This window comes from Camellia sinensis, chromosome 3, assembly GCF_055761805.1.
Source record: "Camellia sinensis isolate YWXY chromosome 3, ASM5576180v1, whole genome shotgun sequence".
NCBI lineage: Eukaryota > Viridiplantae > Streptophyta > Magnoliopsida > Ericales > Theaceae > Camellia > Camellia sinensis.
Window position 1 is genome coordinate 30027390 of NC_138963.1, and position 23636 is coordinate 30051025.

At 37.5% G+C, this 23636-nt stretch overlaps 1 protein-coding gene across 1 annotated transcript; it reads right to left on the bottom strand.

The window, feature by feature from the left end:
* Positions 1–20261: 20261 nt before the first annotated feature.
* LOC145822432 (uncharacterized) lies at positions 20262–23207 on the bottom strand. Its single transcript, XM_082919436.1, has 4 exons — positions 22923–23207; positions 21917–22470; positions 21212–21546; positions 20262–21083 (listed from the first exon to the last, which is right to left on the bottom strand). Exons 1-4 carry the CDS (start codon positions 22969–22971, stop codon positions 20468–20470), a joined length of 1554 nt encoding a protein of 517 aa, XP_082775562.1. The 5' UTR covers positions 22972–23207; the 3' UTR covers positions 20262–20467.
* Positions 23208–23636: the final 429 nt, after the last annotated feature.

Genomic DNA, 23636 nt, shown 5'->3' on the forward strand with positions numbered 1-23636 from the left:
TTATAATTTTAATGATTATATGTTCAAGTATACATAAATAAAAAAAATTGTGGATACTTATCATTTTATGCATAAATTTTTTATTAAAAAAAAATATATTAGAGGGGCCCTATTTTCATAGTGCGCCTTAAGCCCCACAAATCTCAGGGCCGGCCCTGCATAAATGTGCCTCTATGTCACTTTTCTTAGGCCGTGCCAATTGTTGATCCTCTAGTTAAAGTTTCAAAGCATCTAAATCTGTATTCATATTCTTTTATCTACTTGATAATTGTAATTTTGAAAAAAAAAATCTGATCATCACCAGTCCCAGTAGTGTATCTACCATGAGAATATCAAGTTTCCCCAATCAACTCCCCTTGACACATGTTCAAGAACTTCCATCACTAGCAAGAACAACATCAACATAAGTTTTGGATAACAACAATTAATAATAAATACATTTAACAAGTTAACTTTAAAAACACTTTGTCCAAATTTTTTAATTTGGTCCTTACAATTTTGATTGTGAGTCAAAATCCCCTAATTTAACTTCCGTCTAAATTATATAAGTGAATTAAAAATTGAACTATCAAATAAAATTCAAGAACTAAAAAAAATATTTAAACAAACTTGGATGATAAAATAATACAATTGGATTATATGATAGTCACAAATTTTATTTTCATTAAATTTAGTGATAATCGCTTATAGATACAGTGCAACTTTGATCAAAAGTCACTACTACAATAATAGTAAAAGGTCACGGTTTTTAATAGTGACCTTATGTTTTAGTCTTAGTTTTTTTTTTTCTTTATAAAAAAAAAAAAACGTGATGTATGTAGGTGTGACTATTTGTTGAACCTTTTCATCACGATATTTAGCCGTGATAGAAATGTAAGAGATCTCACTTTTTATGAAAAAGTGTGATTGCTTTAAAGTTACAATCTCGCCTTTTATAGAAAAGCGCGACTATTTTTATAATATTCCCAACATTCACCTTGAGCCAAACACATTCCTAAGTTAAACTCCACTTAGGATATCAAAACTCAGCTCCAAACTTGATAGTAGGTGTGACCAAACACTCATTTCCAACTAAAACAAAATGCAGATTTTTTTACTTCATTATCTTCATTCTTTTCTCTCTTACTTCTCTCTACATTCTCTCTTATTTTCCTTTACCTTTTTGGTTGCCAAACACCACATCTTTGCTCCACCCTTACACCATGACCGTAACCCACCATCTCCACCACTGCCAGCCATCTTATCTCGCCGAATAGCACAATAGAAGTATTAACTCTAGATTTTTCTTAATTTTTTGAAGAATCAAAGCTTGGGGTTTATTTTCTTGACGGATTAGAGGCTTTTAATTGGTAAGAATCTTTCCCTAAAAAATTTAGTTTAAGGTTTTACATATTTTGAGTTAAAGAAGATAAATTTTTTTTATATTTATTTTAGACCTATTTTGATTTGGGGTTTGATTGTTGAGTTTTATACTCTCAATTAGTTTCTATGAATGTTTTACATGTAGAAAAATGATCAATTTGATGGTTGTTTTGGATATTGAGATTTGGGTTAATCTAGGGTTTGAATGTGATGTAAAAATTGGAGATTTTGGTGTTAGAAAATTTATATATTGAAATTGATTTGATAAATGGTGGATTGGGTATCTTTATGTTCTATGGAGGAATTTTATAAATGATTGAAGTGGTTTACTTAAGTTGTTGAGTTTATGAAAATGTTGATTTTTGACTTTTGTAGTTAATTGATCGTGGTATTGTGCATATAAATTGGTTGGATATTTAAAAAGTTAATAACTCAAAAATGTACAGAGGATGGGTGTTGTGGAGATTGGATAAGTTGTTTGTTTGGGTGACTTGAAGTTGGAGGAGTTCTTTAGCTTGCCATTCCATAGCATGTCTTATTTAGAATCAATTTTGTAGATGTTGTAATTTTTATTGAAAGTTTTTCCGTAATTTTAGATCCTATTTACTAATTGTTAGGATTGGAGGAAGGCGTCTCTACACATCTTGGGAATTAATTCGTAGGGTTTCTGTAGACCGCCCGGAGAACTCCCGGCTTCGCGCCACGAGGGCGCGAATTCGTTTTGTTCTCTAGCTACTAAAAGTTTGGACTCGTGTCACGGTTCTGAATCTAATCTCGCAAAGTGCAATGCAAGACCGATAAATCACCAAAGAGTCCAAATCCGACAAATTGTTTTGGAAAACTGATTTTTATAAAGAAGTGCCAAACATGGACTCCTTTGCCAAATACAGAGTCGCCACCTAAATATTTTATTTTTGGGAAATTTAGGAAACCCTGACTCGTGCCTAAGGCCATGTGTCCGTCATCACCAAAGTTGTCTCGGCTTGGGAACTTGGGTACGAGAGGGGAAGGTCATGCAATGAGCACCCCCGCTCGCCCGATCAAAGATCGGCCTTTACTAACATGATATTTTGTTTTTGAAAACACAAGCGCTCTTATTCCGGTTAATTAGCTAGCTTACTATGTGATGCGCACAGCATACAAGTATAGACTGGATCGCCTAAGTTGGAACAAAACATTTCATGTTCGTTTGTTTGAAAACGGTTTAGAGGTGCTACTCGCAAGTAGGCTAAATTGCAGATTTCAATGAATTGTTCCAATTCAAGCAATCCAACCTTCACCCACTGACATTCAAGTAGTTAATCACTTAAGCAGTTAGTCTCATGGAAAGCATGCTATCATGGCAACATACACATCTCATGCAGGTATGCTAAAGCATAAACACTCACAGTGTACTCCGAGCCAAAACAGAGAACTAGTTAGAAATCATGCATGATCCTAGTTCATGTTAAGATGGCTAATGCAACACATGCAAAAATGCAACTAAAATAAGCTCGGCTATTCTAAGATGGCATAACAATGCAACTTGATAGCATGCTGTTTGAACACGTATTCAAGTAAATGTATTGAAATACAATGCAGTTAGTATGATGCGCCAAGCCCGGTGCATGTAATACAGATGAATGGATGCATGCATGCAAGCATAAGGATGCTAATTGAAATATGCCCTAAAACTAACCATCGTAAGCGGTTAAGTAAAAGGGAGAAAGAAATGGGGGTTGGAAGACATGTATCACACACACGCACGCTTATTACAACAGTTGGCCCTCTCGACGAATGGTCCAAATAAGAAGCTAACTAGCTAATATAAGTTAATTAAACTAATTATTACATCTCAAAACTAATTAACTAACAAGCTAACTAATTAATTACAAAACAAAGCTAATTAACTAACAAGTTAACTAACTAGTTATTACAACACGAATAAGTTAACTAACTAGTTATTACAAGTTAACTAAACACATTAATTACTTAAGTACAAAACCAAAGCATAAACTAGCTAAGGAAAACAGTAAACAGAGGTCCTCGGGATGAGGAGTGCATGCATGCCTGGTCGCCTCACTCGAAAATCTGTCGCGATGCCCCAATTTGCCTCTATTTGCAATTGTTCTTAGAACCTTGCACCAAGGTCCAGAAAGCTTCTAACTCACCTTGGGGACCTGTGGGAGGGTTGCCAACCACCTAGGGATGTTACCAGCTACCGGCAGACCACTTTCTATTGCTGCAGACCAAGAAAAGTGGTCAGCCAGCTAGCTTTACTGGTCGGCCGACCAGTTTTTACTGCACTTCTCCAGTTTACTGCAATAGAGAGGAAGAAAGGGCATGGCAATGTATTTGCAAGCTATGCGTGCACAACCACCCTCCCTATCATTTCATGAGCTCAAGGGAGTGTGGTTCTCGAACCTCGGGCCACCAATCACGCATCTCGATGCATGATGGCCGAGAAGCCAAATTGCACGATTCAATGTAAAATGAATGCACATAAACACATAAATGCCTTGACCTCTATCATGCTTGATCAAGAGGGTCGGCGACCGAGAATTGCGGCACATTTCATCACTTCAAGGGGGTCGCATTTATGAGGGCTTGTTTGCTAGTCTTGAGTCGCCCTCCACCTATTTGACAAAATGCCTCAGTGAAAACACTGCTACTATACAGTCATAAGATGATTAAGGGGAGAGAGAGAGAGAGAGAGAGAGGGGGGACAAAGAGGGTAGCAAGCTATCATTGAAGAATGGCAAACTAGCCAAGAGAAAATTAACCAAGAGTAAATCAAAAAGTAAATCTCCCAAGTGCAAATCAACTAGAATATTCTTGAAGGAGATTGATAATCAAGTGGATGCTCAACTATATACCGATGGATATTGTACTCCCTCACCGGTATATACGCATTCAAGGACCCCCAAATGTCTCTTCTGGAGATTTTGTGAGACCATGGCAAGGGCCCTCAAGTGGAAACAAAAGGGGATTAAGGGATGTAGAATATGAGGAAAGCTCAATCGAGTGTGATTGTGTCGATCTATGTTTGTGTGGAAATCTTAGTACACCACAGTTGCAATTGAATGTGGAAATGCAAGCGTCAACTAAGCAATCATCAAAATAGCATCAAACACCTAATGCGTGAAACACACTAAATAAAGTGCTAACTGATCTTGAACAGTGACCAAAATTGGCCACTGTGTCTCCACTGGCGGCTAATGAAATGAACATGTCAAATAAACTTGGCTTGCTCAGTGTTGACCAAAGGAGAGAAGTAATGGGCACTAAGTAATGGAAGAGTGTTAAAAATGTGCGAACTTGTAGAAATGACGAGTCAGTTGAACTACATATGGAAGATGCACAATCTGGCAAGGGTGAATGTCTTGATGGTAATACGCCTACTATATCAGGTAAGCCTCTACAAGCTTGGAACTCTTTAGTTAAAGAAGAGATTAACAATGTGTCAAAATTGAAGTATAAAAAAGGTGCCCATAAGATTGTGAACCTAGTAGATGGCATGTACAATGTCCCTGTTGAGATCTCAAAAAAAGGCTTTTCCCATTGGGAAAATGCCTTGGTTGGATACTTCACTGATAAAAGATTTTCTTTCCATTTTGTGAAAACTTAGGCAAAGAAACTTTGGAAAAATTTGCTTGAGGATGTTGTTTCCATTGATAATGGCTTTTTTTTTCTTTTTTTTTATCTTTAAAGTAAAAAGTGAAGAGGCTATGGACAAAATTTTGGAAGATGGCCCCTATTATGTTGGGGCTAGATTGATTGTTGTTAAAAAATGACAATTGGACTGAAACTAACAAAGTGTGAATTTTTGAGTGTGCCGTTGTGGGTGAAGTTGTATAATGTTCCTTTAGAGTTTTGGACTGAAGAGAGTTTGAATTAAATTGCTAGCATCATGGGAACTCCTCTTAATTTGGATGAGCATACTTTTAAGAAAAGCAGACTTACGTTTGCGAGGATATGTATTCAAGTGCCAGCAAATAAAGAGATCTCTGACTCTTTCATAATAAATCTTGGTTATGGTGACCCATATGAGATTCAAGTTGACGTTTCCACTACAAGAATTTTCACTTTTTGCGACTAAATTTTTAGTCGCCAAAAGTCATTTTTTAGTCGCCTATAGTATTTAGCAACTAAATTTTTTGGTCGGAAAATTAGTAGCCAAAGAGTAGTCGACAAAGCTAATTGGCGACTAAACTTCATTTAGTCGCCAAATGTATTCATTTGCTGACTAAATTTTTAGTTACCAATAGGTTAGAAAATTAATTAAATAATACATTTTTGCCGACCAATTTTTTTGTCGCCAAAAGCCAATAATTTAGTCGCGGAAAAATTTTTAGCTACTAAATTTTTTAGTTGCCTAAAGCAAATATTAGTGTTTTGGCTACTAAAATTTTAGTCGGCAAATAGTATTTCTTTTGTCTACTAAAAATTTAGTCGCCTAAACTCCCACATTTTTGGCTACTAAATTTTTAGTTGGCAAAAGTATTTGTTGTTCTTCAGCTTTTGTTTTTAGCTACGAAAGATTTTAGTCGCCAAATGTTTGATTTTCTTTTGGCGACAAAACTTTTAGTAGCCAAAGGTTTGATTTTCTTTTGGCTACAAAACATTTAGTAGCGAAATGGTTGTTTTTCTTTTGGCTACAAAAAATTTAGTAGCCAAATGTTTGATTTTCTTTTGACTACAAAACTTTTAGTAGCCAAAGGTTTTTTTTTTTCCCCTTTTTTTTTTTGGCTACAAAACGTTTAGTTGGCAAAAACATGATATTATGTTTTATTGCAAATATTACAATGTATCCATAACCTGTCTATATTCCATGTAACCTGTAATACATATATAAATAAAATGATAGACAAACTATCAATCATTCCACAATCTGCATCCATATACAAAAAATAAATTACTTTAACTGTCCAAATACATACAAACCAACTATTGTCCAAACTAAAATAATAATTCCATACAAAATATAGAATCATACAAAAAGTAAAGCCCTCCATACACAAAAATTACATTTACTATACCATGTGAAATGACCATTTGGCATGGCACAAATTCCCATCGTAATCTGTACCACGACAAAAGGTGATGTATGTACCAAGCCGAAAGTACATCCATGTACCACGACAGAAAATCATATATCTGTACGGCGACAAAAGGTGATCTATCTACCCTGCCAGTAATTATCTGTTGGCTACCAAAAGTTTTCTGTATCAATAATAGTTAACTGCACAAAAACCGGAGACGACAAAAGTATTATATTACTTCTATACAAAAGTACAATTTCTTCTCCATACACCAAAATATCTTTGGAAGTCCACGCATCAAAGTCATCTACAAAAAACAAAAAAAACAAACATTAGAATTGGATCAAAAAATGCCCAACTTCATAAATGAATTTGGCAACAAGTGACAAATAAAAATAAGTGAGAAGCAACCTTCCATGATGAATCAATTATTAGTCATTCTACAGTCTTTCTAAAGTCTTTTGTTATAAGGAACATTGTTAAATGCAGAACAATCATTACTAAATCTTTCATTAGTAACATAAAGCCAATGTAACAATCTTGTATTTGTATGGAACATATATCCAAATTCTGTGGCTAAACCAATATCAAAGCTCAATGTGAATAGAAAGTATTCTTTTTACCAACTTCCTCATTATTTGTTTGCAAAAGGCACTTGAATCATTAGATTGAATATAAAACCATCGCTGCTTATTAATGTATGTCAGTGTCATTTCGGAAAGGATATTAGAACATGTGATAAAAATAATAACAAAAATAAATTTCAATCATAAAAGGAAATATGTAGAAATGTATGTTGAGACACCTATAAATGGTTCATCAAAGAAAGAATACTTGATATCTCATGACGCACATGGCCTCACAAACACCATGAGCATGTTTCATACTTCTATGAAAGCTTAAATATAATATAACACACGTGTGTACGTTCAAAAAATTAGCAAGTTCATAACAAGGCGTAAACTGAGTTCATATTGGTTTCTGAATATTTTTCCCATAATTTTTCATTACTATACATCTACAATACATTTCGTCAGCTGTCACAAGTCCTATTTGTAATGGGGAAGCTGCCCGTGTCGGCCATACAGCTGTTCGGGGGCTGTTTTGAATTTTTACCCCCAAAACGCCCTTTTTCGACTAAGTTTTGGGCGTATTTGACGCTAATCCCAACCTACGGGTCCAAATGACATTCCGTTATTTGTCACAAGTCATATTTGGCATGGGAAAGGTGTTCGTGTCGGCCACACGGCGGTTCGGGAGGTGTTTTGAATTTTTTCCCCCCCGAAACGCCTCTTTTTCGACTAAATTTCGGGCGTATTCGGCTCTAACTCCCAACCTACGGATCTGAATTACATTCTGTTAGTTGTCACAAGTCATATTTTTCATGGGGAAGCTGCCCGTGAGAGCAACATGGTGGTTTGGGGGCTGTTTTGAATTTTCGCCCCCGAAACGCCTTTTTCGACTAAGTTGCGAGCTTATTCAGTTCTAATTCCCAACCTACGGGTCTGAATTACATTCCGTCCATTGTCACAAGTCATATTTGTCATGGAGAAGCTGCCTGTGAGCGCAACATGGTGGTTCGGGGGCTGTTTTAAATTTTTTCCCCTGAAATGCCCTTTTTCGATTAAGCTTAAGCCGTTTCCAATTCTAACTCCCAATCTACACGTGCTAATGACATTTCATCTATTGTCACAAGTCCTATTTGATGTGAGAAAACTAGTTGTGGCGTCTGTACAGTGATTCGAGGGCTGTTTTGCATTTTCACCCCCTTAACGCCCTTTTTCAGTTAAGTTTAAGACGTTTTCGACTCTAACTCCCAACCTACACCTGCTAAAGGCATTCCGTCTATTGTCACAGGTCCTATTTGTCATGAGGAAGCTGGTTATGATGTCCATACGGTGGTCCGGGGCCTGTTTTGCATTTTCGCTCCCTTAACGCCCTTTTTCGGTTAAGTTCATGTCGTTTCCAACTCTAACTCCCAACCCACATGTGCTAATGACATTCCGTCTATTGTCATAGATCCTATTTGTCGTGAGGAAGCCAGTTATAACGTCCATATGGTGGTCCGGGGGCAGTTTTGCATTTTTGCTCCCTTAACGCCCTTTTTTAGTTAAGTTTAAGGCGTTTCCAACTCTTAACTCCCAACCTACACGTGCTGATGACATTTGGTTTGTTTTCATAGGACCTATTTGATGTGAGAAAACTAGTTGTGATGTCCGTACGATGATTCAAGGGCTATTTTGTATTTTCACCCCCTTAACGCCCTTTTTCAGTTAAGTTTAAGATGTTTTCGGCTCTAACTCCCAACCTACACGTGCTGATGACATTCCGTCTCTTGTCACAGGTCCTATTTGGCATAAGGAAACTGTTGTGACGTTCGTACAGTGGTTCGGGGGTGTTTTGCATTTTCGTCCCCTTAACGCCCCTTTTTAGTTAAGTTTAAGCTGTTTCCAACTCTAACTCCCAACCTAAACGTGCTAATGGCATTTCGTCTGTTGTCACAGGCCCTATTTGAAGTAAGAAAATTGGTTATGACATCCGTTCAGTGATTCAAGGGCTGTTTTGCATTTTCGCCTCCTTAACGCCCTTTTTTAGTTAAGTTTAAGCCGTTTTCAACTCTAACTCCCAACCTACAAGTGCTAATGAGATTCTATCCGTTATCACAAGTCTACTTTTTAAGAATGTCTGTTATCACAAGTCTCCCAACCTAAAACACATTTGATGTTTCAAGAATGTCTAAGAAAAATGATATACAAATCTACTTTTTAGATCTACTTTTTATGTCCAGTGATATGTAAGTAAGATGATTGATTGATGATTTGAGAATAAATAAGAGAAAAAATTAATTTAGATATTTTAATAAAGTGTCATATCATTATGTTTAAAAAATGAGTCTAACATTAAGTGAAGAAAAGCCATGATAACAACACTGCATTCCTAGTAAAAACACTGAAAACATCGACCTAAAAATTTACAACTGAACACCATATGAAATCAATAGTGCAAATTCAATAAGGGTTGTTAACGCAAGTTCTTGTTTGTAAATGGAACAGTTAGTAGTTCTATAGATGCAAAAGAATAAAATTGCCACCAGGATAAATAACAAGGATCTCACATACCAAACTTTGTAAATATTTTTTTTGTGATTATTTATGTGCTGTAAATATGAAGACACTTCAAGAATGCTTGGTATTCATTTGAACTACGCAACATCTCCTTCACTTGCACGCAGAAAATGAACTCTTGCTTGTACATGCCTGGAATGATATTGAGCAAGCCACAAATAAAAGAAGTTAAGAAATATGAGTATAGCAAGCTTATTCAACATGTTGCAGCAATCCAACTGAAAACCATAAGAGACAAGCTGACATTTTTTAACTTCAAAGCAGTGAGATAAAACGAAGCATGTGCATGTTCTCCAAAGAAATCAAATAATAAGCAACAAGGGGAGATCAGAGTTCAAGAAAAGGGGAAATGAGATAAAATGAAGCATATGCATTCTCCATCAGTGCAGTCATTTTTCAACCTCCAAAAAATTCCACAACATTTTAAAAGATTTAGCATCATATATATGTGACATAAAAGTTGACTTCCCAATGACTACAGAACATAATAAATCACAACTGCTTTTACATCAAGAAGGCGAGAATCACAAACAAAAAGACTAAAAGGAAAAATCAATATCATTTTTGGAAGGCATCTTTATAATCATAGGTGGCATCATCAACTTACTTCTCAAGGCTTCTTTATCATCACAAGAGGCTAAAACAAGATTCACTCCAAAGTCTTCAACCTTTTGGGCAGATTTCATTTTGTCATGAAACCATTGCATGTTGAAGTCCCTATTGCTATCATGCTCGGCAAACCTTCAATCCAAATTCAACCAAAAATAAGACCATACAATCCCAACCATATAAAAAAATTTATATTGTTTAATATAAGCTTATATAGGTGTAGAAGTGATTGACACAAAGTTTAAAATAACTAAAGCCTAAATGGGTATGGAAATATGGAATTAGGAAATGGTACAAAAGATTGTATAGCAAAAACAAGTAATGTCAACACAAACCTAAAGCAAAATCACCAGCCTAAATACTCTACCCCAGGCCTGCTAACCAATCTCCCTAATGCAAACTTTGACTTTTTGCAAGTTGAAAATAATATTATTAATTGAAAAATCCAAGGAGGGGGCAAGATACTTTGATCCACATTGCAATCCTTAATTTAATAGTGTCACACAGCTCCCCTATATATGGCTGTGAGGCCTTAAGAATGCAATTATTCCTCTATTTCGAAATGGACTAGAGCATAGCCAAAGGAATGGCCTTCCAGATGATATTATTCTGTTTTTAAAATTTAATACCAGCCTACCATTATAGTATGCAATTCACAGAGCCAGGTAGTACCCATTGCAAGCCTCACCATCTGATAATATGAGACCAAACCTTCTAGATAAAAGGACAAAAGAGCAACACATGGTTTAAGTCTTCCCCCTTTTCATTACAAAAAATCAAGTTTACATTAGCTTCACCACTTAGAATGCTTCATGTGATAGTGTTACTCATGCATATATCTAAGGTGTCTTGTATAATAACCGATGTAAAAAAAAGTTAGAAGTCAAATAAAGCTAGTAAAGAAATGGTGATGAAGAAGGAAAGCCTGCAATGCAAGGCAAGGACTGAATTTGTCATAGTTAGTAATGTGATAGGACAAAGTGATAACTTCTTGAAAATCAACAATATTTTGTCATAGATATATTATGAAAGCTGATCCATTTCTGGATAGCTAAGCTAAAGTTGATTAGGTTTTAATTGTTGCCTTTTGTTTTGTTAGTGCCTTGCCCTGAGCAACAGATTTACCATTCGGAAAAGGTATAGCTGTATTAAAGAAGAATACTTAGATGATTAGACCTCATTACTTTGACCAAAAATAAGAGAAAGAGGGACAGCCTTGAGAATTTTCATTATCTATAATAGAAAGCAAAACCAACATGAAACTCAAGAAAACTTCCACCTCTCACACCCACCAAACTCAACTACGTAAAACAAGGATTTAAGGATATCACATCCACACTCTTTTTGATAAAGATACAACCAGCAAGTATGAACCAATATAATCTTCCATTGGCTCACAAGAAAGGTCTGAAGAACAAATTTACTAATGTAGAAGACCTACAACACAATTTGATAAAAACAAGAATCAAATACACAGGTTGGGAGAAAATACACAAGAAATAATGGGAAATAGGCACAACCAGGTGGGAAGCATCAATATTAAAAGAAACATGTTTCATATAAAACAAAATCAACGTAAATATAACAAAACAAGGTGATTGGATTTTTTATGAGATTAAGAAACAAGGACTAGTAATAAAAATTGGGCAATATTATGATGATAGTCTATATCCAGTGCAACCTACAAGCATAACAAACAAAAAATAATAAAAATTGGGAACAAAGGAATAAGAAATAAGAAGTAAGAAGAATACACTAGATGGCCCTCGTGTGAACACGTACACACGAATTTCTCACTATTTGGTGGAACTAGTGTCTAGTAAGGAACTATTAGAACAAATTTTAGTGAATGGATAAATTTTTTTCGTAAGTACTTTTTTGTGAATGAATGAACGAACTGGATTTAGGCCAACATTGTTTCCTTACTCAATTCCTCAAAGAATTTCCACATATCTAAAAATTTAATACCCTCATTTTCCCCCAGTTCAGAACTACAATTGCCCTACAAATCCATTACTCTGAACAGATATCTTTCTACCAATTCTTGAAAGTTCAAACCTAGTAAAAGTCTACAAATTAGCTTCTTTTTTTTGGGACAGTATTAGGGAATCTCCAGCCCTTGACACAAAACTATATCAAATTCAAATTTAGGTATTAAAAAAAACACTCAAAAAACCTCTCTACTGTCAAATTGAGTTTTACCCATTTTTAACCCAAATTAGGAGTCATAGTTTTTTAGTGTTTCTCTTATTTTTCATCTAGTTTTTTTTATTATTATTTTTTCTCGAGAAACAAACAGAGTGTGAAGGAAAGACGGAAGCAAAACCTGATTAGAGGACACGTTGTGAGGAACGGCGTAAGATTTGCGAATATCGACGGTGCCGTCGGGCAAGATAGAGTGGAGAAGAGATTCAATGACTCGCTCGGCCTAATCGGGTCGCCGGATGTAGCAGTCACAAATGTTGAAGATCACCAGAGGATGGACCTTCAGTGCTGAGAGAGAGGTCGTGAGGATGCACGGTCGTGAGGTTTGATTGCTGTGAGGTTTGTTGATTTGCGGTGGTGAGGTTTACTGATAGAGAGGTTTTGTGGTTGTGGTGTATACACAGAGAGGGTAAAAGTGTGAGACACAGGCGCGAACCGGGATTTATTCCCTCTAAAATTTTGAGCTTCCACGACTAAATGATTTATTTTTCGGGAAATGTAAATAATTTCATGCCATTTGGCGACTAAATATTATTTTGGTCGGTAAAAAGGATAAAAAAAATCTGACTAAATATTATTTTAGCCTAAAGTATAGGCTATTGCCGACTAAAATTGTTTTAGTTGCTAAAAGTAGTCATTTAGCAACTAAACATTTTGGTCGCCAATTAATTTTATAAATTCAAAATTTTCCCACCAAATAGTTTAATCCTTTGGCGACTAAAATATTTTTTGGTTGCTCAAAATAAATTATTGGCGACCAAATATTTGGTCGCCAAAAGTCTAAAAGTAATATTTTGTTTTTCATTTGGCGACTAAAAAATTTTAGTAGCCAAAACTATGTATACAACGACTAAAACATTTTTTAGTCGCCAATTGTGGCATTTTTAGCTACTAAATTTTTTTTAGTCGCCAATAATCAATATTTCCTGACTAAAAAAAATTTGTAGCTAAATATTATACCTTTGCCAACTAAAAAATTTTTTAGTGCCAATTCCACAAGTTTTGGCGACTAAATTTTTTTTAGTCGCCAAATTAGTCACCAAAAGTGCATTTTGTTGTAGTGTTCATAGAAGTCTCAAAGGTGTGATGTGTGTAAGACTTTTGGTTATACCATTAATTTGTGCCCTGAAAAGCCAAAGACTGTAAACCCTCTCCCTTTCAAACAAGAGAGTGGAGAGTTAAGGAGACTAAAATATAAATTCCGACTAAATGGGAAGTGAAGAAAAAGGAGAAAGATGGTGGACAAGGTTCAACGACAGTGATAAACAGAGAGAGAGAGAGAGAGAGAGAGAGAGAGAGAGAGAGATGCACTGCCCTCTCAACATCTAATGCCTTTGATGTCCTTGAATCGTGTGATATGGGTGAGTTAGGATATGGAGAATTAAGTCAAGAGCTGTTGTGCCAAATGAAGAGCCTAAAAAATAGAGGGAGTCCATCTCCAAGTGGCCCCAGTAATGGGGAGACTACAAGGGAGGATAACAAAAGAAAACTCAAAGCGAAACTTCATAATTTGAAGAGTGCCAGAGAGAAATTTTGAATCATTTTTGTTATGAATGTTGTGTTTGTCTTCTGTAGGTTTAGTTTTATTTTATTTTTTGATGGAATAGTTTTGTTTTTATTTTTTTGTTCTCCCTACAAAATATGTGTATTGAATTTTATTGCATATTTTCTTCTCTTTTTTTGTTATAATATGACTTACTTATCAAAAACAATAAAATAAAATAAGCCTCCAAAATAAGATTACAATAAGCCTCTAAAACGAGTATTCCTACTGTTTCCTTAATTGATGCAACGACCACTGCCACACCCCCACCCCCACCCCCACCCCCACCCCCACCCCAAACCCCAACCCCAACCCCAAAATCAACGCAATTAATGCACAATTTGAGCCTATACCCACAAAATCAAACTCATCAGGTGTAGACCCCTTTGCTACAATTATATATGTAACCGTGTAATGGCAACATCTTTTAGAAAAACAGTAAAAATATAAACTAATATTGTATTTCCTGAAGACCATTGTATAGTAGACTAATGTTAGTGATGTAGCACGCAACCCGTGAGCACAATAGTAGTGTCCTTATTTTATTGCCATATTTTCATTTTTGGCAATTGCCTTATATTTCCTTATCTTTTTGGTAATTTCCTTCTCTTCCCAAATCTGGTTGTTTCCTGGTTAAAGTTAGGTCTATGTTTTGCTTATAAATATTGGGTGTAAGCCTTAGCGCTCTTCAGTTCTGATCATTAATATATTTTGAGTTTTATACTCTTTTGTTCCAACTTTGGTTATTCTTTGTGAATCAACTATTGTTGAGCCTTTAAACTCGGTATTCTTTGTGAATCGACGGGTCTAGAGAGGAATCTTATTTCCGGTATTCTTGTTTGAATCAATGGATTTTAAGATTGTTACTATTTTACGACTCGCACTGCATCAATTGGTATCAAAGCGTAGGCTACGATGGCACCAAGAAGGCGACCCATGGACGACGTTTATGAAGTTGACACCACGAGGGTGCAACAACAAATTGATGCCCTAACCGAGCAACTCACGGCGTTACAACAACAGCAGCAGTGCCAACCACATCCAAACCCACGGTCTATGGAAGACGAAGAAAGTATGGAGGAGGTAGATGACAACCCTATTGCTAGAAATTTCCGTAGGGAAAGGGTTCGACAAGGTACAGAAGCAAATTCACGTCGGTGGGACACAGGTCTAAAAATTGACATCCCTGAATTACAAGGCAGTGTTCAACCCGAAGGCTTCTTGGATTGGCTTTTTGTTGTCGAAGAGGTTCTTGACTTCAAGGAGGTTCTAGAAAACAAACGAGTTTCCTTGGTGGCCACACGCTTCAAGGAAAGAGCAGTGGCTTGGTGGCAACAAATAAAGTTAACTCGAACCAGACAGGGAAAGAGTAAAATTGCTTCTTAGGAGAAGATGAAGAAACATATGCATATGGCGTTCCTTCCTCATAACTATAAATGCATAATGTACCAACAATTGTAGAATTTACGGCAAGGGACGAAGACGATCGATGAATATACCACTGAGTTCTATCAATTGGTGTCATGCAATGGCCTTGCTAAAAACGAAGACCAACTTGTTTCCAGGTACATCGGGGGATTGCAAGAACAATATCAAGATACCTTGAATTTATTTGATCCCCATTCTATTTCTGAAGCACACCAGAGGGCTATACAATTAGAGAAAAGGTCAAAGCGTCGCTCAGGGGGTACTGGATGGTCAAATGGAAGCACTAGTGGCAACCGTAATCTACCCCCAATGAACCGAAATACGAGTACGAACCTACCAGGGGCACGGTGGAGCACCACACAATCTGATACGGTTGGTAAACCATCTAGAGGACAGTCAAATAGGAACCCTATTACTAGTAGTGGTATGAGTTGCTTCAAGTGCGGAGAAGTTGGTCATCGCGCTGCAAATTGCAGAAAAGTGATCAGGTTGGCAAAGGCCTATTTATAGTTAGCGAAGAGATTATTGAAGATGAGACTAATGAAAGTCTGCAAGATCCTACCAACGAGCCCGAGGCTAGTATTTATGACAAAGAAGAACGAGTTGCTGGCGATGATGGTCCTCTATTGGTTGTGCTCAGGGCCTGCTTTACTCCCTAAGAGGTTGAAGGGAATTGGTGGTTACGAAACAACATCTTCCAATCCATGTGTACCATTAGTGGGAAGGTGTGCAAGTTTGTAATTGACTCTGGAAGTTGTGAGAATGTCATTGCGGAAGACACTGTCACAAAATTGGGAATAAGTACAAGCCAACATCCCAACCTATACAAACTGTCATGGCTTCAGAAAGGCAAAGAGGTAACGGTCTCCAAGCGTTGTTTAGTCTCATTATCTATTGGTTCTAACTACAGGGACAAGGTGTGGTGTGATGTAGTTCAAATGGATGCTTGCCATATTTTGTTAAGAAGGCCTTGGCAATTTGACCGTGACGTGTTACACGATGAACGAAAGAACACTTACTCTTTTGTATTTAACAAGATTCGTATTGCTCTTGAGCCTCATAGAGAAGAAGCACCAAAGCTAGCCCCTGAGAAAAGTTCTAGCTTATTGCACCGGTTCTTGGAGGAATTGGCTGAAACAGGAATGATGTTCGTGCTAGTAGGAAAAAACAATGCTGTAGAGACTAAGATCCTTGAGCCTGTGAAGGCTCTAATTGCAGAGTTGCATGATGTATTTCCTAAGGAGTTACCCCCAATGCTACCTCCTATGAGAGATATACAACATCAAATTGACTTGATTCCAGGATCGAATTTGACAAATAGACCCCACTACCGCATAAGTCCAAAAGAGCATAAAGAACTTCGCCGACAAGTGGAGGATTTGCTAGCCAAGGGACACATCCAAGAAAGCCTCAGTCCATGTGCCGTGCCTGCACTACTAACCCCCAAGAAAGATGGTTCGTGGCGCATATGCGTCGATAATAGGGCAATTAATAGAATCACTATCCAATATAGGTTCCCCATATCTCAGTTGGATGACTTATTAGATCAATTAAGTGGAACAACTGTGTTTAGCAAATTGGATCTCAAAAAGTGGTTACCACCAGATTCGGATTCGAGAAGGGGATGAATGGAAGACAGCCTTCAAAACTCGAGAGGGACTTCATGAGTGGCTAGTCATGCCGTTTGGTTTATCAAACGCTCCCAGTACTTTTATGCGTGTGATGAACCAACTATTTCGGCCTTTTATAACGAAGTTTGTTGTTGTTTATTTTGATGATATTTTGGTTTATAGCGCTAATAATGAATTGCACCTCCAGCACTTGCGCCAAGTTCTGTTAGTGTTGCAGGAAGTGAACTTTTATGCTGGTACCAACAAGTGTTCATTCTTAACAGATACTGCCTTGTTCCTCGGTTATGTTGTATCTAAAGATGGCATCTTAGTTGATGAAAGCAAAATAAATGCAATTCGTGACTTGCCAATACCAAAAAAATTCACGACGTACGAAGCTTTCAGGGGTTGGCTTCGTTCTATCAGAGGTTCATTTGCCATTTCAGTAGCATTATGGCCCCACTTACGGACTGCATGAAGCCCGGTCAATTTTATTGGACAAAAACAGCAACAGAAACACTCCAGCAAATCAAACAGAAGTTGACTTCAGCACCAGTCCTCATATTACCGTATTTCTCTAAGCCCTTTGAGTTACACTATGACGCATCGAAAGTGGGCATTGGGGCTGTTTTGAGTCGAGGGGGTCACCCGATTGCATACTTTAGTGAGAAGCTTAATAGTTCCAAAGGTAGTTGCAGCACTTATGATGTGGAATTTTACTCCATTGTCCAAGCCCTGAAGCATTGGTATTCTTATTTGTCCCAAAGTGAATTCATTTTATTTTCTGACCATGATGCTTTGAAGCACATCAACAGCCAAGACAAGCTTTCATCGAGGCACGCCAATTGGGCAGCATATCTGCAGCAATTCACCTTTGTTATTAAACACAAATCCGGGACCTTAAACAAAGTGGCTAATGCACTTAGCCACCGTTCATTTATGCTTATTACTATGAGCAATACGGTCCTTGGGTTCAACTCCTTTCAAGAACTACTGTCCGTTGATCCCTATTTCTTTTGTATTGTTGCAGAAGTTAAATCAGGTCAGAGGTCGGACTTTCTTCTCCATGACGGATTCCTCTTCAAAGGTAACCAATTGTGTGTGCCTGCATCAAGTCTTTAATTGAGAATTATCAAGGAGTTGCATGAAGAAGGCCATGTTGGGCGTGACAAGACTCTGCAGCTTGTGGCTGGTTCTTACTTTTGGCCTTCTATGAGGAAAGAAATTTTCAAGCTTGTGGACGGGTGTCGCATCTGCCAAGTATCCAAAGGATCCGCAACAAACGCAGGCTTATACATACCGTTACCCGTGCCCAATCAACCATGGACTGGCGCTAGTATGGACTTTGTTTTAGGACTTCCGCATACTCAGCGAGGTTGTGACTTCATCTACGTAGTCGTGGACAGGTTGTCAAATATGGCCCATTTCATTGCTTGCAAAAAGACGATGGATGCTGTAAATGTGGCCCAATTATATTTTCGAGAAATCTATCATTTGCATGGGCTCCCTCAGTCCATTGTATTTGACAGAGACACCCAATTTCTTAGTCATTTTTTGAGAAGTCTATGGTGCTTGGCTAATACAAAGCTTGATTTCAGTAGCGCCTATCACCCTCAAACTGATGAACAGACAGAAGTTGTCAATCGTTCTTTAGGCAACCTGTTAGGGTGTTTAGTAACGGATCATTTGAAATCATGGGATCACAAATTGCACCAAGCAGAGTTTGGTTACAATTGCTCTGTAAATTGAAGTTCGGGTTTTAGCCTTTTCTATGTCAATTATGGCTACCAACCTCGGGCCCCGCTAGATTTAGTACCTGTGTCAGATTTAAAGTGCATGAATGAGAAAGTAGAAGAGCTTATTCACGACCTTCAGGAGGTGCACAAATTGACCCAGTCCAATTTGCAACAATCAATAGCCAAGTATAAGCTGACTGCCGACAAGAAACGTCGATTGGTTGAATTTGAAGTTGGCGATTTGGTGTGGGAAGTTCTTACAAAAGACAAATTTTTCAGTAGGTGAATATAACAAGTTGGCAGCACGAAAAATTGGGCCCCTTGCCATTTTGGAGAAAATCAATTCCAATGCCTATCATTTGAAGTTATCTAGTCACATTCGTACTTCCGATGTGTTCAACGTTAGATACCTCATTCCTTATCACGGTGACAACTCCGACACCGAGGCTGCGAATTCGATGGTGAATTCTCTCCATCCAGGGGAGGATGATGTAGCACGCAACCCATGAGCACCACAGTAATGTCCGTATTTTATTGCTTATTTTATTGCCATATTTTCATTTTTGGCAATTTCCTTCTCTTTCCAAATCTGGTTGTTTCTTAGTTAAAGTTAGGTCTATGTTTTGCTTATAAATATTGGGTGTAAGCCTTAGGGCTCTTCAGTTTTGATCATTAATATATTTTGAGTTTTATACTCTTTTGTTCCAACTTTGGTTATTCTTTGTGAATCCACTATTGTTGAGCCTTTAAACTCGATATTCTTTGTGAATCAACGGGTCTAGAGAGGAACCTTATTTTCCGGTATTCTTGTTTTAATCAACTGACTTTAAGATTGTTACTATTTTACGACTCGCACTGCATCAGTTAGGGATCTCAAAAAATTTATCAAAATTTCTACCACATATCTTATATGGATGTGGGACCCACACCATATGAGACATTTGGTAAATTTTTTTGAATCTTTAGCATTTTTGTTGTATGTTATAGATCACATTCAAAGAAAAAAAAAAAGAATCAATGTTAAAGCAACTAGAACAATTGGCAAATCGTTCCCAAAAAAAATGCTCATTAGATTTGCTCCATTGTATTTCGTCAAGTTGACAAAAGCACGAACGATAAATCAATTACAACTCTTAATAGAGGGGAAAAAAACAGCTACACAGAGGAGGATCTCTACTACAATTATACATTCAAACCTTAAAATTGTGATGCTTAATTACATTAAAGAAAAAGAGGGAAAAAGATCAAGATTTTTCATTGTTTGGGTCCTTTTCTGGGTGAATAATTTGACGAAAAAGAGCATCATTTGGTGGCAATGTACTTGAAGGCGACAGTGATGACAAATCTTGACCGAAGGGTCAGCATGTCGTGGAAGTGGTGGTAATGCAATTATGAAATGTGTGTTGTGTTGCTGATTTTACCATATTGCCTAATCAAATTTTGTGTTCTTTGAAAATTAGCCCTAGTGCCGTTAGCCAATTTGGATGGGGCGGACAGAGGGGCTACATTGTTGCACCTAATTAACTTGAGGGACTAAAATTGTGCAATTATAACTTGAGAGACAAAAACGATACAAAAGATAAACTTGAGGGACCAACAAAATAACTAATCCAAAAAACTTATTTAACACAGGCAAATCATACACTAATAATTTATTGAAGTGCAACGGGAAAATAACACACTGGAAATTTAACAACAGTGAAATGAGTAATTAAAAAAAAAAAAAAAAAACAACGGGAAAATCACACACCCATAATTATTGAAGTGCAAAGGCAAAACCCAATGCAATGGGGTACATTGTAAATTAAAGTGGATGGCAAGCATTGAGTTACGGGCGGGCGGCTTTATTGAGTATGTTGTCAATGGATTTGAGAGACTGAATGGCCGTCTGAATATAGTAGCTAAGAGCTCCAACGATGGGAGCAAGGGGATCGGCAGCGATTTCTTGCTTCTCATCCTCGTCCACAGAGGGCAGTGGCTTGCTGGGATCCTCGTCGAATGACTTGGCTTGCTCAAGGTATGCGTCCATACGCGGTGTGGCAAACATGCGCAGCTTTTCCACATCATCACCTTTTGCAGCATAACGCTGGCGATTATGGGAAGTCTCTGAAGAGAGTGCGAAAGGACGCCCTTGCTTTTCGTAGATTTCCTGAGATTTCATCAACCTTTTTATCTGTTGCAGCTCAGATTTCAGCATCTCAATCAACGGGTTAGACCCATCATTAACCACGTCCTCCAGCAAGTTTTGGGCTTCAACCAGCTTCTCACGAGCATTGTCCAGCTTCTGGTCGTCAGCCATGACTCTAGCTTCTTTCATCATCTGTGCAGTCCGGAGACGGTTCTCCTCCATCATCACCTCCTCCCTCTCTGGCTCCACGGATGTCCTGCCGGTGCGGCTTACTGTAAGGATTATCGGATTGGCATCAAACAATTTCCCACCAGAGCTGTACGCGCGTTATATGCACACACATATCCATTATATTTGTCAGATCGATCATCAAGTCAAATAAAAACATAATTTATTCTACTAACTAGTAAATGCAGAGATTTGATAATATTGGTAACACCTGACCTGTAGGTGTAAGTGATTTCAAGGACATCCGAGCCTGCCGGACTACTAGCAGCAGGGAGAAGAAGGTCCACTATGACCTTGCGTACCTCTTTAATGTAAAGATCGCCAAATGAAACAGTCACAGAGCCGGCAGCATCGTCCTTGGATTGTATATAGTTTCCGGCAGACACCTTAACGACTGTGGATTCGACCCGTGTGACGGTCAGCTTCAGATCCTGAACAACCACTGTGAGAAGCCCAGCCAAACACTGGGAAAATGCAATACTCAAGTTGTCCTGGTTTCGAACATCTGAGAACGTTCCTCCCACGCTGTTGTTTGCGATGGCATTGAGCACCTATATTGAACGGGAATTACGAAAGTTATACTGCTACAACTTTTGCAATTTTCTTTTAGAAAAATGCTAACCATCACTCCAATATCCACAAGTTTTGTATACTGGTTTTCCCACGTCAGTGTTAAGGAAAAATAAATAAATTATGAGTGTTTGCCCATTCAACCATTACTTGTCAAATCAGCCAGTACACACGACCCGAATATAGCAGCTTATGTGGAGTGTATGTGTAGGGATCACCTAATTTACTAAAGGAAATTCCAATATAATAACCAAATTTACTCCCTTGTTTCCGCCAAGTATGGATCACCCAAGACCCTCTTGTCCCCTGTAAATCAGCATGAATGAAATTATTTTTTTAAATACAACGTACCGTCGGATCATGGTCTGCGCCAAAACCGAATGTGCACACGGGCACGTTGCCGACCGGAACTTGGGCAGCATCACCACCTGCGTTTTGCTGACCATCAGACATAAGCATAATGCCAACCGCACGCCCGCTAGTAAGTCTGCGGTCATTGAGCACTTTTAAGCCCGTTTGAAGGCCAGCAGAGATGTTTGTGCCACCGTTAGCAACTAAAGCATTGACCAGTTTTTCAATCTCCGCTTGAGAATTTTCAGTTATCTGCCGCAATGGGCACAACCTGTGGGAGCCCCCATTGAATGTGACAATCGACAAACGATCAATCACGCTAAGTTTCTTGATCATGAATAGCATAGCAATTTTCATTTTTTCTAACTTCTCTCCTCCCATGCTACCGCTGACATCTAAGACCGTCACAAGATCCACTCCAGATCTGTCGTTGCCGGATCCTGCCCCCGTGAGCTCCAGCATCACCTTGAATTCGCTTTCTTCCAGTGGTGCCGTCGTCTTGTTGATGATTGTTGCCTTTGTTTTTCCTGCCAGGAATGCCGCAGGTTTTTCCCCTGAAATATGCCATCATTCCAAAACTCAAATCAACAATCAACAAAGCATTCTAGTATGCTATAGGAGTATATACAGCTGATAAGGTGCATAAAGTGTTGGAAATGAACTTGCTACACATGATACATTGTGCAGAAGCATGCAGCTTCAATGGAGCTTCTATGGTCAAAGGGTCAAAAACTTAGACATGAAAAAGAAAATGACTCCAGCCATAATTTACAGATAGCTCCACCCATGCTTTCACACTGGTAAGAGTTTCTGTAAATAGCTCAATTACTAGCTTAGATTTATATAAGCTGATAGAGGGAAAATCTATCTCCCAGACATTGAGAGATTTGACAGAGGATGAGTACTCTGTTTCTTGTAAGCTTTGATTGAGATATATCAATACAATTGTGTGGCTTTTCTTTGTAAATTCATAGAGTATAAATGGAGAAACGAAGAAAACATAAACCTGAGACATCTTGGCTTGCAACAATCGGCTCATCATCATTGAAGCTCATTTTGCCAAGAAAACTGATACACCAATTGAATTTGCTGAACTTTCCTTACTCCCATCTCATCACTTTCAACCTCAAATAAATATATAGAGGGAACTATTGTCAACGAAGACTTTCTTGTAGTCTTTTATTATTATTATTATTATTGTTTATTTTTTATTGGAATCTCCATTGAATTGAAGGGAGCAAACAATTTCTTCTAGTTGTCGTTTATTTTAGTGCGTGAATATGACAGCCCCACTTGTTTTGTTTTGTTTTTCTTTTTTATTTACTTTTTCTTCTTTTGCATAGGGAAGGTTGAATTGAGGGGAGCAATACTACGATCGGGTATACACTAATTAATGCACACGTTTTCTTTTTTTTTAATTCTGACTATTTTTTGTTTTTACATTTCATGTTTTGTGTATCTTTTTCACTCTACTCTTTATTTATTTTTTTGCTTCTAATCATTTTTTGTTTATACAAAATTTTATCTTAAAATGATGTGATATTGTCACTTGTAAAAAATAAAATAAAAAATTAAAAAATTAATGGTCTCTTTATTATAAAGTGATAAATCAAAATCCAACCAAATCGTAATTAATAATTTTATTGTATTGATTTTATGTTTTTATATTACTACTCTTTTTTATTTTTCATTTTTAATATTTCATGGCATAATGATACGC